Source organism: Myotis daubentonii, chromosome 4 (genome assembly GCF_963259705.1).
Source record: "Myotis daubentonii chromosome 4, mMyoDau2.1, whole genome shotgun sequence".
NCBI classification, from domain to species: Eukaryota; Metazoa; Chordata; class Mammalia; order Chiroptera; family Vespertilionidae; genus Myotis; species Myotis daubentonii.
Window position 1 is genome coordinate 35,472,764 of NC_081843.1, and position 16,582 is coordinate 35,489,345.

The following is a 16,582-nucleotide window of genomic DNA, read 5'->3' on the forward strand; positions in this document are numbered from 1 at the left end:
CAATGTTTCTCTCTCATTGATGTTTCTGACTCTCTGTCTCCCTCCCTTCCTCTCTGTAAAAAATCAAAAAAATATATTAAAAAAAAAAAAAAAGAAGCAGCCAAGAAATGCAGAGACATGAAGAATGGGACAAAATCTTTCATGGTCAGGGACCTAGAGGGGCAGAGAGTAGGAGCAGTGTTTAACAGGTAGGAAAAAAAAGGATAGAGTAGCGAGTAGGCAAAACAGATGACCCATCACCCTCACCCCCGAAACACCATGTGACCAAAAGGCCGGTGCCTCCTCACATAAGACCTTTTATTATGATAGTACCCTGGGGGGTGGCCCACTTCCCTGCCACATCCCTGGGAGTAAGACTGGTCTTCTCTGGAGGAGAAGACACAAGGTTTGTTGGGTGAATGAAAGTTCCTCTCTTGGTCCAGGGGAGCACCTTTCATTTCCGTTGTGTCCTTTCTGAGGACAGGCTGATGCACAGAGGGCCTTCCTCTCCCGGGACACCCAGGCTCACACAGTCCACTTCAGGCATCTACAGGCAGAGAAGCCCAGGATGAGAAGAGGGTCTGGGAGGATGTGGGGTGTAGGAGGAAAAGGGTGTGGACCTGGGGCACATTCCAAGCTAACCTGGTTTCCTGGTGGGTGCCCAGACAGCGCACAGTGCAGTACCGGGCGCCACAGCTGACGCAGGTGTATGGGGAGGGGAAGCCGCATACAGCACAGAAGGGGCGCTGGGGCCGGGATGGGGGTCCCGCACAAGCTGTCAGGTAGTTGGGGCCCTCGGCCACACTCAGGTTCTGTAGATACAAGGGGGCAGACTACACAACTCCTCCACCCACACAGCAAACACCCGCCAAGGACAAGCATCTCTGAGGCTTGGCCCTTCTCTGTGGGTTCCTCCCTGCCAGCTCCTCTCTCACCTGCTCCTCTAGTAAGGCCTGAAAGTTTTTCCGGAAGCGAAGTTTAAAATGATCACCTCGAGTTTTCTTCTTTTTCTTTCCTAGAGGCCAAGAGAAATGAGTTACTTGGCACGTCCCAAGAAATACACCACCTTTCCCTGCCCCATCATTCCCAGTGTCCTCGTCCATTCCCTACTCACATACTCACCTGGGCTCTCAGTAGGCCTGTGTCTACCATCCTTTTCCCTTCCCCCAGCTTCTCTAATCCCAGCCTTTCCTCATCTCTACATTCCCTAAATCTAAGACTTTATATTGGAACTGGAAGGGAGTTCAGAGCTCACCTACTCCATCATCTTTATTCTACATACACAAGAGGAAACTAAGGCACAGAATGGGGAGAGTGACTTGGTCAAAGTCACAGGAGCCAGTTCCTGGCAGAGGCAGAGGAGCTCCTGGGTCATCTGCCCCCAGCCCAATGTCTTCCCACAACACTAATCGAGGCAGACTCTGTCCCCTTCCTTCAGCCATGTCTCCCCAGTCCCATCCGCCTCACCGGTGTCTGCATCATCGTCAAACTGAGGCAGTCTCTTGCCAAGCTGGGGGAGTCCTGCATGGGGGTCATCCTGGAAGTTGTCATTCTCCAAGGCCTCAAGCTGCCTGTTGATACGGCGCTGCCGGGCAGCCCTGTCCAACACCCGCCGCTGTCCAGGGTCCTGGGAGCGAACTAGATGGGGCAAAACCAGAGGCGTTATTGGGGGTGGGGCACACAGAGAAGAGAGAAGCTGGGGTAACCCAGGCTCTGGGCAGTGTGTGGATGATATCCATGGGGTGTGGAGTCACAGTTCTCTAATCTCATCCTAGTCACTGAGCCCTCGGCCCCTATATCTTCTACCAATACAGTAGTTCCCCCTTATCTGAGATTTCATTTTCTGCAGTTTTAGTTACCTGCGGTCAACTATGATCTGAAAATGTTAAATTGAAATAAACAATTCGTAAGTTTTAAATTGCACACTGTTCTAGCTCTAGTACCACATAAGAGTTACAGCATCCAGGGCCACCAAAAACAGGAGCCTGTGATGAAATCTCATGCCAACCCACTCCTTTCTGTGAATCATCTCTTTCCCAAGTATCCAGGCTGTATACACTGCCTGCCCATTAACCACTAAGTAGCCATGTCAGTTATCAGATCAATTGTTGTGGTATCGAAATGCTTGTGTTTAAGTAACCCTTATTTTACTTAATAATGGCCCAAAAACACAAGAGTAGTGATGTCAAAGATATGCCAAAGAGAAGCTGTAAAATATATATGTATAGGAAAAAACATATGTATAGGGTTCAGTACTATCCGAAATTTCAGGCTCCACTGGGGGTTCTGGAACTCCCCTGTGGATAAGGGGGGAATATATATCAGCCCCTCTATTTTGCTTCCTCCCAGCTAGTTAAGTCTGCCATTTCAATCACTCATGCCTGTTTTCTATTTCTTTGGCTGCAGCCTTTCCTCCCAATCCCAGAGGATCCAATCAAAGAAACGCTGGCAGAAACCACGCAACCGTGCTGAGGAGACCACTGTAAATTCAGGGCTTCCAGGCTCCGCTGGTACCTGAATGCACTTGGCCTTTATGCAATTTCATTTCCTACCTCAAAGGAAATGGGCCGCTGACACACAGAGACACTCATCTTTTATAATTGCTGGGGCACCGCCCACCAAGTCTCACTGCTAAACCCAGTTCTTCACCTGCAGCTGAGTCCTCCCCTCCCTCTTGTATCTTCAAACTCTCCTCCTCCCTTACTTTCCCTTCATGGAAAAACCTACTAAACTCTCTCGTGTCCACCCAACTTCACAGCTACTCTTCTTCGATAGAGGGTCCATGTGATGTTTCATTTCTTCATCTCCCATCCACCCCCAACCCCAGTAACCGGCTGGTTTTTTATGAAAACCACTCACACACAGGACACTGGTGACCTCCGCAGGCCAAGTCCAGGGTGCATCTTACCCGAGTTCTCTGCACTCCTAGACTGTGTTTTCCATCTCCCTTGCATTGAAAGAGTCCCTTCAGAGGCTTCTTTCACATGACTCCAGTTTTCCTTCCATATATGGCTATGCTTCTGTTTCCAACCTCGCCTTCTCTCTCTGCCTCTACGGAGATGGCTGTCCCTGTTATCTTTCCTGAGATTTTTAATCCAAACACAAGGCTCTCTCACCTACAAGCAAATGACCCCAAAAGTGATTTTCTCAATCCAAACCCTTCTCTTGAGCTCCAAAACTGACGATTCAACTGGCGGCAGGAGATTGCCTGCTGGCTCCATTGACAATGCAACTCAAATTCAAAAATCTTCCCACCCAAGTCTGCTTCTCCTGTAGACTTTAAGTGAAGGAAACCATCTACATAGACATCCAAACCAAAAATCTAGGATTATTTTAAAGCGCTCTCTTCATTACCATTATCAGCTGTTCACCACAAAATGTCTCTTTATTCATTAAACAAATATTTGTTGAGGGCCTATAACCATAATCATAGCATCAGTGCCAGTGACTAACACTGGGCATGTACAATGAGCCACGCACTATATGAAGCTCTATATAAATGGAATCCTTTAACCCTTACAACAACCCTATGGAAAAGGTATCATTATCATCCCCAGCTTACTGAACTGTGCATAGCTGGTAAGTGGCTGGGTCAGAATTCAAATGCCAAACTGCCCAGCATCAGAAAACATGCTCTTGATCACTGCACTATTCTGCCTCCCTTCCAAGTGCCAGGTTGTGCCCTAGGCTCTTGGAATACAACCAGCACCTATAGCAGCCGTGGGCAAACTACGGCCTGCGGGCTGGATCCGGCCCATTTGAAATGAATAAAACTAAAAAAAAAAAAAGACCGTACCCTTTTATGTAATGATGTTTACTTTGAATTTATATTAGTTCACACAAATACTCATCCATGCTTTTGTTCCGGCCCTCCGGTCCAGTTTAAGAACCCATTGTGGCCCTCGAGTCAAAAAGTTTGCCCACCCCTCGCCTATAGTCTAGTGGGGAATACAAATGACAAAACAAGAATGGTATAGTATAGTATATGCTGGGATAGGGAAGTACAAAGTGCTAAGAGCGCATGACAGAAACACTTAGCCTGGCCTTGGGGTCGTCAGGAAGATTTTCCAGAGGAAAGTATGCCCAGGTTGAGGCCTGACTGATGAGTAGAATTTAACTTGGTTGGGAGAGAAGGGAGGGTGTCTCAGGCCTTGGAACCAGCATGAGAGAAGGCCTGGATGGGAGACTGTGGTGCCTTCAAATGAAAAGTTCTGTATGGCTGGTATATAAAGTGTGTGTGGGAGGGAGGCAAGGTATGAAGTCATGCAGACCATTAAAAATCTTTCTTTTTAAGTATCTATAAAAATTTGGATTTGAGGATTGTATGGTGGTGAGGGTGATAGAAATATAGTGAGGAGTTTTAAGAAAGGAGTGACGCTCGGCTGGGGTGGCTTAGTAGTTGAGTGTCAACTATGAACCAAGAGGTTGCTGGTTGGATTCCCCGCTAGGGCACATGCTCAGGTTGCCAGCTAATGCCCAGTAGGGGGCGTGCAGGAAGCAGCCGATCCATGATGTTTCTCTCTCATGGATGTTTCTATCTCTCTATTCCCATCCTTTCCCCCTCCCTCTCTGAAAAACAAACAAACAAAAAACAACTTTTTTTTTTTAAAAGAAAGGCGTGACATGACTGGATTTATTACAAGTCTATCTGGAGGTATTCTGACCCTCATCTCTTTTTATCTGGACCACTTAATGGCTTCTTAACTGCCCTTCCAGCCTCTAGACCCGTGCTATACAATCAAGTAATCACTTGTCACATGTGGTTATTTAAAGTCAGATGTAGATTAAGATGAAATAAAATTTAAAATTCAGTTCCTCGATTGCACTAACCACATTTCAAGTGCTCAACAGCCACATGTAGCTAATGGCTGCCATGAACAATGCTGATTAAAAACATTCCCATCATCCCCCCAAATCCTCCTGGACAGTGCTGCCCTAGTCCCTCCCATCCATCCTCTGCACTGAAGCCAGAACTGCCTTTCTAAAAGATAAATTTGTTCGGTCACTCCCCTAGTTTAAAAGCCCTGGATGGTTCTCTACTGCTCTGAGTTAAAATTCATTGGCAGTGTATATAATGCCTTTCAAGTGTGCCTTTCCCTGGGCCTCCGGCCTCTTTTACTATGCCTCTGCAAACCCAGAACTGTGCACGTGGCTTCCTAAGCAACTTGCTTTTTCTTGCTTTCTTGCCTTTGCAAGTGTGGTTCCTGCTGCGGGGAATGAGCCCACAGGCGCCTGCAAGGAGCGAAATCTAACGAGGCTTTCAAGCGTTCTCTTCCCCTCCAATCCTTCACAGTCCCCTACTTTCCAGAAGCTGGATTGGGTGCCCCTCTTTCATGCGCCCAGGCGCTGTGCATCCCTCTGCCATAGCACGTACAAAGGGCAATGGTAGGTCTGCATGTCTGTCCTCCTCCCAAAAAGCCAGTTCTAGGAAAATAGGGATCTTTTTTCCTTTCTCCACCCCAGAGTCCCACTGGGAAGAGGCATCAATAAAACGTGAATGGATGATTTGGGGGAGCCCCGATTCCAGGACCCGAGGACCGAGGAAAGGATTTGAGACTAATAATTAGGTGAGAAAAATCTTAGGCCAGGGTCGGATTTGAGAGAAGGAAGGGATCAAACCCCCCCGGGGCTCACATACCCGAAGTTTTCTTCTCCACCATTTCCACAACACAGCTGACGGAAGAGCCTGTTACGCACGCGTGCTAAACCAGTCGCGTTAATAAGGGCACATTACTTCCGGCGACGTATGCTTCTACGCATGCGCAATACTACGCCTTGGCTAATGACGCGATGTTCCCTTGGAGATGAGCACGCTTTTCTGCCATATTTTATAGGGGCAAAAGTACTTCCGGCCTCAGTGTTGCTTTGTATTTTGTGGGAACCTGGAAATGGGTCATTTTAAAGATGTGGTGCCAGTGGTCTTTCGAGAAACATCATTTCCCTTTGGTCCTTCTTTTCTTGCCATTGTCACAAAGGCAGCCACTGGAGCTTCTCCAGGGACGGGACTCCCAAAGACTAGGAGCAGCAGGCTGGAGTGGGCGATCCGAGAGGTCCCTGAGGAGTCTCCACAGACACTTCAACCACTCGCCCCTCTGGGGCTTCAGTCCCCTCGGCCTGCCTCTGCCTTCCGCCCGCTCCTCCTCCGCCCCCGCTCCGCGTGTCCCCACAGCCTCGCTCTCCAGTCTTCCGCCCCGCCGCCGGGGCAGGGCAATGGCGAAGACCCGCCTCTCGTCGGACCGCAAGGGGTCACTTCCCTCTCCGGGTTTCAGTTTTCTCCGGTGTCTGGCGAGCGGTGGGCTGGGCTGCCTCTGACCGAAGTCCTCGGCTCGTGACCGCGGCCCGAGCCCCCGCCCCTCTTTCGCCTCGCGGCCCAGCGGCCCCTCCGCTCGCTCCGCGCCGCGCGCCCGCGCCCACGGACAATCCTCTCCTTGTCTGGGGCGCCGGCATCTAGAGTTTTCTGTAACCTCCGGCTACGCCTTTTTTCCAGGGCGGAGCCGCCGCCCTGCTCCTCCTCGCAGGGAGCCGCGCCGCAGCCCGGGTCGCCTTCCCAGAGCCCCCGCTCCGCGGTGGGGATCCAGGCGCGCACGGGAGCCCGGTGCGGGCCTGTGTGCGGTCTCGGCCCGCTCCCCGCCATGGCCTCCTGGGGCCCCGGACTCCCGCTCCTGCTGCTCCCGCTGCTGCTCCTGCTGTCGCCGCCTCCTGCGACCTCGGCTTCCGACCGTCCCCGGGGCGGAAACCCTGTCAACCCAGGTGAACCCGCAGGGAGAGCCGGGCGAGCTCGGGGCTGCAGTGTCGGTGCACCGGGGCCGGGGGGCAGGGTCGGGGTGGGGGCTCTCCCTCGCCCGTGCTCTTGGGGACGGAACCGCTCACTCCCACCCTGGACTACGGTTCCGGCCTCCCCGTGCGGGCGGACCCCGCATTCCGGCTGTCCCTGCTCTCCCTGGGGTCGAAGTTTCCTTGGGGGAGGATCTAAGAGGGACGGGGAGACAGAAAGCGCGGGGCGTGCGCAGAGTTTGAAGGAGGGGAAGAAGGCCTGAGCTGAGTGCATGTGGGCGGTGAGCTGGGGGAGTGTCCTCATTCCCCCCTGCTCACAGAGAAGTTGCTGGTGATCACCGTGGCCACAGCCGAGACGGAGGGGTACCGGCGTTTCCTGCGATCAGCTGAGTTCTTCAACTATACAGTGCGGGTGAGGAGAGGCGTGCCTCCTGGCGCTGGGGGTGGGGGTGTGGGGGGGGCGGGGAGGATTCCAGCTGGAGGAGTGCGCTGAGGGCTGGATGCCTGGGGTCCCCCGGTGAGCCTGGCCCGCTGAATGCCTGCCTGGCGCGGCGGATCTCCCCGCAGACACTGGGCCTGGGAGAGAAGTGGCGAGGGGGTGATGTGGCCAGAACAGTCGGTGGAGGACAGAAGGTCAGGTGGCTAAAGAAGGAAATGGAGAAATATGCCGACCGGGAGGATATGGTCATCATGTTTGTGGACAGGTAAAGGGGCTGGGGTAGGGAGAAAGGGGCTGGCGGGCAAACAGGAAGAGGGTGAGGATACTAAGGTTCCCCGTGGCTGTCCTGTTCATCCTCCCCTTCCTTGCCAGCTATGATGTGATTTTGGCTGGCAGCCCCTCAGAACTGCTGAAGAAGTTCGTCCAGAGTGGCAGCCGCCTGCTGTTCTCTGCAGAGAGCTTCTGCTGGCCTGAGTGGGGGCTGGCAGAGCAGTACCCTGAGGTGGGCACGGGGAAGCGCTTCCTCAACTCTGGTGGTGAGTGGCAGAGTGCCTGAGGCAGAGGGACCCGGAGTGATGGGGTCTGGAGTGTTCCAGGCACCTGGAGCCCAGAGAGGGCGTGGAGACAGGTTCAGGGGACCCAGGGAGTCTTGGAGTCAGCTCCTCTCCCCCCCACCCCCACAGGATTCATTGGCTTTGCCCCCACCGTCCACCAGATTGTCCGCCAGTGGAAGTACAAGGATGACGATGATGATCAGCTGTTCTACACTCGACTCTATCTGGACCCAGGACTGAGGGTAGGGACGGACAGAGAAGGGGTGGCCACGTGCAGCTCTATGGGGATGGCAGGCCTTAGCTGAAGGCGAGAGAAGGGGTAAAGAGGCTTTGGGAAAGACGTAAAAGAAAAGAGTGAGAGATGGTGTCCCACCCCTTCTTGAATTAACTGCTCTATCTTATCCCATCCAGGAGAAATTCAGCCTTAATCTGGATCATAAATCCCGGATCTTTCAGAACCTCAACGGGGCTTTAGGTGAGGAGAAAGGCAAACCAGAAGGGGAGATGAGAGAGGCTGCTGGGGGTCCTGGATTAGGAAGGGGATCCTGCTGGAATTGGGGTCGTCTTCCGCTCATGTTTATGTTAACTTCATCAAATGTCTGAATGGCTGGTAGGTAAAGTTGCATGGCGCTAACAGTGGTAAAAGCAGTGGCTGTCATACCTAGCATCTGTGAAACACACTATGTGCCAAGGCCCTGGGCCAGGGGCTTTACTTCTGTAATTTCATTAACACAGCAATGCTACAGAGGAGGACTGGGGTTTGTGGTTTACATGTTACAGAGGAGGAAACCGCCTCTCTGAGGGGCCGGTGACTTGTCCAGGTCACACTGAAGGACATCCCCAGGGTGGCACCAGAGTAGCTGGATTCCCCCATATTTAGAAGCACCTGCTGCAGGGCAGCTAAAGAGAAAGCAAGTCTAAATCCTGGCATTTCTTCCCCAGATGAGGTGGTTTTAAAATTTGATCAAAATCGTGTGCGTATACGGAATGTGGCCTACGACACGCTTCCTGTTGTGGTGCATGGGAACGGTCCCACTAAGGTACCCCAGTGGCTCATACCCTCAGCCCCAGCCTCTGCCCCATTCAGTCTTGTCCTCAGACCTGGCCTCAGGCCTGGCCCCAGCTCCTGCCCCATACCTAGCCCCAGCCCCTTACCCCTGTCCCAGGCTTGGCCCTGCCCCAGACCTAAACCCAGCCTCTGAGAACCTCCCGCCCTTCTGAGCAGTTGGTCCTTCCCAGCCCCAGCAGAAGAGATACGAGGAGAGGTTCCCAATGCCCACTGCTCCCTTCCTTGTTCCTGTCTATCTACCCGACTTCCCTCATCTCTGGTGATGGGCTCCTCTGCCTAGCCTCTCTCCCTGTCTCTTCCCACAGCTCCAGCTGAATTACCTGGGAAACTATGTCCCCAATGGCTGGACTCCTGGGGGAGGCTGTGGATTCTGTGACCAGGACCGGAGGACACTCCCAGCAGGGCAGGTGAGGAGGGGCCGGGCAGGAGAGCACACTGAAGCAGGGGCGGCAGAGCTCCTGGGAACCCCCAAACCTGGCCAGGTTGTAGAGGACAGACCAAGTGGGAGTACCAGGCTTTCCATAAGCCCTGTCATGTATCTTCCAGCCTCTCCCCCGGGTGCTTCTGGCCGTGTTTGTGGAACAACCGACCCCGTTCCTGCCCCGCTTCCTGCAGAGGCTGATGCTCCTGGACTATCCCCCCGACAGGATCACCCTCTTCTTGCATAACAACGTGAGACACCCTGACCATCTCTCCATGCGGCCCTTCCAAGGGACCTGCCCTGATCGGAACTCCCCCCTGCCCCCTGATTGCTTCCTACGCTCTGTTCACTCACCACCTTTCCTATCCCATCCCTCAGGTGACATCTTCTCTATTTTTTTACTCTATCTTTATTGTTGAAAGTGTTACAAATGCCCCCCTTTTTTCTCTCCATTGACCCCCTCCACCGCATCCTTGCCTCCCAGGTGCCATCTTTTCTGCCCTCTCAGCACCCTCCCCCATTTCCTCCCATCTCCAGGAGGTGTACCATGAGCCCCACATTGCCGACTCCTGGCCCCAGCTCCAGGACCACTTCTCAGCTGTGAATCTGGTGGGGCCGGAGGAGGCCCTGACCCCAGGCGAGGCCAGGGACATGGCCATGTGAGTGAGACCTGGGCAGGGAGGATCAGTGGGGGGAAAGGAGGTGGGAGGTGATGAGGCTGCCACCCACTGCACCACCCTTCCTTCTCCATCCACCATCCAGCTTCTCCATGGCCTCCATAGTGCTGCCTTCCTGGTCTCCAGATGTACTGTCCCTCCCTTGCCCCTCTCTCACAGACTGGACAACCTGGAGGTCCCAGAGTGAGGGGGAGTTTCACTCCCTCTGCAGTACCCTCCTCCCCCACCTGCTTCAGTTTCAGCTCCTCTGTCTGTTGGTCGCAGGGACAAGTGTCGGCAGGACCCTGAGTGTGAATTCTACTTCAGTCTGGACGCTGATGCCGTCATCACCAACCAGCAGGTCCTGCGCATCCTCATTGAAGAAAACAGGTTGCTTGCCTGGCTCAGCCAGAGGACCCCCAAGTAGTCCCCCGGGGACCCCAGCTCCTTCCCTGGGCATGGAGCTCGCCTTTGCCCAGTCCTCACATCCACCTGTTCGTAGGAAGGTCATAGCACCCATGCTGTCCCGCCATGGGAAGCTGTGGTCAAACTTCTGGGGCGCCCTGAGTCCCGACGAGTACTACGCACGCTCCGAGGACTACGTGGAGCTGGTGCAGCGGAAGCGAGTGTGAGTCCTGCCAGGGCTGCAGCCCCTCTCCTCCTCCCACCTGGGCCTGAACAGATGACCCCATCCTCTCCCAAAGCCTCCGTCTCAGGGATCTTCTGGTGCAGCTGTGGGTAGAAACTGACTGTGGAGGGGGACACTGGTGGGTTGTGACCAGCAGTGCTTGACAGAGGAAGTGAGATGGCCTCTCAGCTCAGAGAGTGGGTGCCCTGATGGAAGAGGCTCCCAGGCTGAACTGGGCAGAATTTGGGGGGCTACCCACCTAGCTGACCCTAGTGTCGGTACCTCCAGGGGCGTGTGGAATGTGCCCTACATTTCCCAGGCATATGTGATCCGGGGGGAGACCTTAAGGACAGAGCTGCCTCAGAGGGAGGTGTTCTCTGGCAGTGACACTGACCCAGACATGGCCTTCTGTAAGAGCCTGAGGGACAAGGTGAGCATGGCAGCAGGACCCAGTGCTGGGGTGCCGGGAGGCAGCCACCTCGTGTCTCCTTCTCACACCCTCTCCCCACTCCAGGGCATCTTCCTCCATCTCAGCAATCAACATGAATTTGGCCGCCTCCTGGCCACTTCCCGGTATGACACAGACCACCTACACCCCGACCTCTGGCAGATCTTTGACAACCCCCTGGTGAGTAGGGAGCCCCTGGCTCAAAGAGTGTGGATGCCCTTCACTATAGGAGGATGCACATGGGCATGACACCCTTGCAGGACTGCCCAGGGAGGGGCTGTCCAGGTGCTGGGGTTTCCTGGGTGGGACCAGAGGAAGTAAAGAGGACACACATCAAGGTGTACCCCTACCTCCTCCCCAGGACTGGAAGGAGCAGTATATTCACGAGAACTACAGCCGGGCTCTGGAAGGGGAGGGACTCGTGGAACAGGTGAGCCTCACTCAGGACCCCTTACTGCCTGATGGCTGTCATCCCTTGGGTCCACCGTCTGGATTAGTGGTTTCCAAACTGACTTTCCTCAGGTGCCTTAGGCTTTTCTCCTCGGGCACGATGAAGGCAAAGGCTGATCAGATAGGCTTTCAGCTCCCCACCCAGCATCACTCAGCCTCTTGTCTACAAAATGACACTTTTGTGGAGAAGTTTGGAAAGCACTGTCTCAGCATCTGCGCCTCCAGGATGCTCCCGCCATTTGTGCTGTGTGCTCCGTGCTGCTCCCGTTGCCTCTGGCCCAGCCTCTCTTGGCTGAGCCCTTGCTGTGGCCCATCCCCTCACTCAGACCCCCATCCTCCTAGCTTCTCTCATCTCCTGGCTTCCCTTTCTCCTCCTGCTTTTTCTCTCCTTCGTTTGCTGCCTCCCTCCTGTGCCCCCCTCCCCCCGTGTCACCCAGCCCTGTGACTGAACAAGTTATTCTTCCCCTGCCCTGTCCTTAGCCATGCCCGGATGTGTACTGGTTCCCCCTGCTCTCAGACCAGATGTGTGATGAGCTGGTGGAGGAAATGGAGCACTATGGTCAGTGGTCAGGAGGCCGGCATGAGGTGAGAGGGGCTGGGGAAGGGGAGAAGGGAGGACCCCTTCCAGGAGAAGGGAGCTGTTGGGTCCGATGGAGGGAAAATAGTATCAGGAGAGTGGGAACAGAGAGCGGTCCCCACAGGGATGGGCCCACAAGTGTCACAGCTGCATTTATTTATTCATTTATAAAGAAATCCTTATTGGGCAGGTCCTCAATGCCAGCCCCTGAAGTGCACTGTTGACTTATGCAGGCCAAACACTGCCCTCTCACCTGTGCTGTCAGTAGCAGTAGCACTCCAGGTGCTGGGGGAGCCACAGTAGGGGCCCTTGGCCCAGACTTGGGGGACCAAGCAACCTCACAGAAGAGGTGCCATCTTAGCTGAGACTTGGACAATAAGAGTGGGTCAAGCTAAGAAGTGGTTGAGGCTGTTCTAGACGAGGGAACAAGGGGCTTTAAGACCTGGGAGCAAGAGGAGAGGGGAGGCTGGCACTGCTTTGTCAAGGGCTCAGTGCCCACTGTCCACAGGACTCAAGACTAGCTGGAGGCTACGAGAATGTGCCCACCGTAGACATCCACATGAAGCAGGTGGGCTATGAGGACCAGTGGCTGCAGCTGCTGAGGACATACGTGGGGCCCATGACCGAGAGCCTGTTCCCAGGCTACCACACCAAGGTGGGCGCTTCTCCTGCCACCCTTCCTCCCTCGACCTCCCCACATCCCAGCCCCAGACCCCTGCAGCTACTCCCACTCCTTGGACAGCAGCCATCACTTCCTCAGAAGAGCCCCAGGACCTGAGGGTCATCCCTCCGCCTCTTTTCTCATGTCCCCACAGACCCGGGCGGTGATGAACTTTGTGGTCCGCTACCGGCCGGATGAACAGCCTTCTCTGCGGCCACATCATGATTCATCCACCTTCACTCTCAACGTTGCTCTCAACCACAAGGACCTGGATTATGAGGTGAGCCCCTAGCGTCTTCCCACTTCAGGGCACCACCAGGGCCCCTGCGTGTGTGTGCACACACACACACACACACCCCTACTAGAACCTTGTGTCCACTCCCTTACTCCCCTGCACACAGCCTGCCCCCTGCACATTTCCCAGTTATTTTGCTGCTATCCTCTCCTGGGTCACTTCCAGGCTGGCTCCTGCCCGCTTCCTCCTGTGTCTCCCCATCTGCTGACCCCCCCAATTCCCTAAAAGCCCCCTCCCTTATAGCTTTAGTCTGCCTCTTGTATCTGTCTGCCCCCAGCACCATGTCTGCTCACTCTCCCCTTCTGTCCCCTTCCCAGGGAGGTGGCTGCCGCTTCTTACGCTATGACTGTGTGATCTCAGCCCCACGGAAGGGCTGGGGGCTTCTGCACCCGGGCCGTCTCACCCACTACCATGAGGGGCTGCCTACCACGAAGGGCACTCGCTACATCATGGTGTCCTTTGTCGACCCCTGACACTCAACCACTCTGCCAAACTCTCCTGCCGTTGTGCCTTCTTATGCCCCACTCCTTGGAGAGGGTCTGTCTGGCTCTTCATCTACTGAGTGTATGTTCGGTGTGTCTGGGACTGGATGTCTCACCTCGCTCCCCAACACACAGCCCTCTCAAGAAGCTCCTGGAGCCCCCTTGTCCCTCCCTTCAGCCCCCAAGAGTTCATGGGAGAGAGCTTCTGGGGTTCCCCATGTGATAACTTATTGTTTCTTAGCCTCACTCCCAATAAAGGAGGATTTGTAATTTTCGAGTCCATGTATTATCTTTCATCTACCTATTGACCTTGCACCCCTCCTGCCACCCAGAGTAGAAAGAGACCAGAGTTACTCCAAAGAAAGAGAACAGAGAAGAGGAAAAGGCAGAAGCAGCATGTGTGGGAACCTGGGAGCTTCCCTGGATCCCAGTTCTCACTGCCCTTCATTGCCTGAGCTTGGGAAGTGCCTTAGAAGGGCCAAACCAAAAGGACTTCACTGTCAGGTTCTGTTGAAAGCCACCCCCGCCCCACTGTCCCGCATTCCTCCCTGATAGCATCTGTCATCACTTGATGGCATCTTTATATGAAAGGCGGTGGCATCTCCCTGAGCTGGGCACCAGGGACTGTGTCAGAGAAGGAAGGCTCCCTGGGGGCATGTGTTCTATGAGGGAAGGCAGGCAGGGGCCCAGCTGCTGCTGCTGGGACCTAAGCTTTTAGTTGGGGGGTATCAGGAAAGGAAGAGCCCTGGTGGGTCATTCCAAGGAAAGCCTCCTGGGAGAGGAATATGAAGCAGCCTCGGAAAAGAGACCTGAGAGAGGTCTTGCTTCCAGGCTCTGGGGGCCATGAGGCCCTTGCCAAGACCCCTTCGCCCAGGGACCCTGAGGCCAGCCAGCCACGCCCCTTCAGCTGGGTCTTTCCCAGCCTTGCGTCAGCCTATCTTCCCTGAATTTATCTTCAATTGTTCGCTTGCAGAAGAAGCCTTTTAAAAACCAAACAGGCCTGTTCACCTGTCCCAGGAAATTTCCTGCCTCCTACACCCCACTTGCTGTGCCCACTTTATTCCTGCCTGACTCCCGGGAAAACTTCCCTATGAAACCTTCCTTCCTGGGGGGTGGGGCAGGTCACCGGAGTGGGTGGATCGCCTTACCACACCTTCCTTACCACGAGGACTGAGCATTTCTCTGGCTAGACTTTTAAGTTCTCTCACCCTGGTGGTGGAAGTATGCTGAGCAGGGACAGCAGAAAATGCCTCCTGTAAGGTCCCTGGACAAGGAAGCCTGCGCCAGAATGGGACAGAAAGGGTGTGCCAACCTGGGCATCGGAAGCTGTCTCCTACAGTGGGCCCATTCACTTACAAAGCATCTCCCAGGGCTGCAGTGATGAGGACATTACCTGCCTCATTGCTTACAGTGTAGGGGAGACCTTAATCTGAAAATTATCATAATGGAGGGGACATTTTTATGCTAGGAAAGCATGTGACAGAGGCACTTGGTGGGATGGGTGTCAGACTTTCCTAAAGAAGTGACATTCCCTATGCCAGTGCATTCTGTCCTTAACAAGGCCGGACCCCCAGAGAAGCTATGGAGCCTAACAGAGCCTAACATATTGGAGCTTTATCAGACCTTATCAATCCTGGAGAAAGAGAAATGTACAGTCGGCCCCCTCTAGCCACTCTGCCGCACCTGGAGCAGACTGAGAAGTGTGGGAGACCGCCTATTGTCTTCACTAGCAGAGAGGTGTGGACAAGGAACCCGGAAGGCTGGTGACACTTGAAGCCCTTGCAAAGGTCAGGGCTGTGCACCCATTGTTAGTCCAAACAATAGTAGCTGAAGCAACTTCCCCATTTATTATTATGTAAATCCTTGCTGATGGGCTAGACTACCTGTTACTGGAAATTGCCTGCCTAAGGGCTATGGGTGGATCCCAAACCAATAAAGGGTTGGCACGGCCTGAGCACCAGTGAAAGTCCTTCTCCTTGAGTTGGACTTGCCCGCCTGGTCCCCCAATATTTCCAAATTATCTCTTGTCTTTTCTCTTTCATTTGTGTGCGGCTCCTCTTCCAGATCCTGAACCCTGAACCACGCGGGACGTGGAGGGAAACATTTACCACAGAGAAGCATGCGTGGAGTTCACAGTTCAGGGATACAGGCTCACTAAAAGACTGAGGCCTTGGTCATAGGACTGTAGAGGAAGCGCTTCCCCTTCCCCACACCTTACCACCACACCACTAAAGGCCTACTTTCTATATAGTTCCTTTTATCTAGTCCTAGAGGCCCGATGCATGAAGATTCATGCAAGAATAGGCCTTCCTTCCCCTGGCTGCCAGCACCGACCTCCCTCCAGCACCTGGGACCCGGGCCTTTGCTCCAGGCCTGAGCCACCTCCCGCCTTTGCTTTTGGCCCGGAGCCGCTGCCTCCATCTTTGTCATGTCAATTTGCATATTCCCTCTTTATTGGCTGTGGGTGCCGCCATCTTTGTTGCGAAGTGATGGACAATTTGCATATCCTGTCTTTATTAGATAGGATAGCATGCCTGGCTTTCAACAAAAAATTGCAAGATATACTAAAAAGCAAAAAGCATAGTTTGAAGAGACAGAACAAGCACCATAACCAGACTCAGATATAGTAGTGATGTTGGCATTAGCATACCTGGAATAAAAAAAATAAAAGAAGTGACCTTCCCTGATCTGGAGAAGGTGCCAGCTCCCACAGGCCTCTGGTCACAGGTTGGGTAGGGTCATGGTGATAGTGAGGACTGGCCCCAACCCACTTGGAGGGGTGCCCACTGTTCAGTGGGCCCTCTCTTGAGGGGCTCCCCAATCCTTAGCTTTTTCCACAAAGCCCTTCCCTCTGCAGCGTCTCTGCACAGAGTCCTAGGCTGCCTAAAGGCTTTCAGGCTGTTCTCACTCATGTTGGGAGCCCTGCCATTCATGGCACACACCACTCTGGCAACATCCCACCCCACCTCTGTTAGCTCTTCACAGAGGTGGAACCTCCTGACAAACACAAAGTCCAAACACCTTCCTCCCCCATCCACCACCCCCCCTCATTTCCATGAGCTCAAGTAGTGGTTAACCCTTCCTTGCCTGAGCTCATCAAAGCCTAGTGTGTGCAAGTCACCAAAACAAATGAAAATGGGGTGGAACCG

General features: G+C 54.0%; 2 protein-coding genes across 4 annotated transcripts; one reads left to right on the plus strand and one right to left on the minus strand.

Annotated features, from left to right (window-relative positions):
* Positions 1-276: 276 nt before the first annotated feature.
* Positions 277-5,887, minus strand: ZNHIT1 (zinc finger HIT-type containing 1). 2 transcript variants are annotated; one of them, XM_059693582.1, is made up of 5 exons: positions 5,618-5,887; positions 1,447-1,617; positions 915-994; positions 622-791; positions 277-526 (listed from the first exon to the last, which is right to left on the minus strand). In XM_059693582.1, exons 1-5 carry the CDS (start codon positions 5,637-5,639, stop codon positions 505-507), a joined length of 465 nt encoding a protein of 154 aa, XP_059549565.1. In that variant the 5' UTR covers positions 5,640-5,887; the 3' UTR covers positions 277-504. The 2 variants fall into 2 exon arrangements, with proteins under 2 accessions (XP_059549565.1, XP_059549563.1); XM_059693580.1 differs by having other exon boundaries at positions 622-812.
* A 387-nt stretch (positions 5,888-6,274) lies between these two features.
* On the plus strand, positions 6,275-13,703 carry PLOD3 (procollagen-lysine,2-oxoglutarate 5-dioxygenase 3). 2 transcript variants are annotated; one of them, XM_059693579.1, is made up of 19 exons: positions 6,275-6,729; positions 7,074-7,165; positions 7,321-7,457; positions 7,565-7,728; positions 7,876-7,988; positions 8,158-8,221; positions 8,689-8,786; positions 9,121-9,222; positions 9,362-9,487; positions 9,774-9,895; positions 10,178-10,282; positions 10,395-10,520; positions 10,809-10,950; positions 11,035-11,148; positions 11,330-11,398; positions 11,899-12,003; positions 12,504-12,650; positions 12,811-12,936; positions 13,269-13,703. In XM_059693579.1, the coding sequence occupies exons 1-19, from the start codon at positions 6,612-6,614 to the stop codon at positions 13,422-13,424; spliced, it is 2,226 nt and encodes a 741-aa protein (XP_059549562.1). In that variant the 5' UTR covers positions 6,275-6,611; the 3' UTR covers positions 13,425-13,703. The 2 variants fall into 2 exon arrangements, with proteins under 2 accessions (XP_059549562.1, XP_059549561.1); XM_059693578.1 differs by having other exon boundaries at positions 10,809-11,148.
* The last annotated feature ends 2,879 nt before the right edge of the window (positions 13,704-16,582 follow it).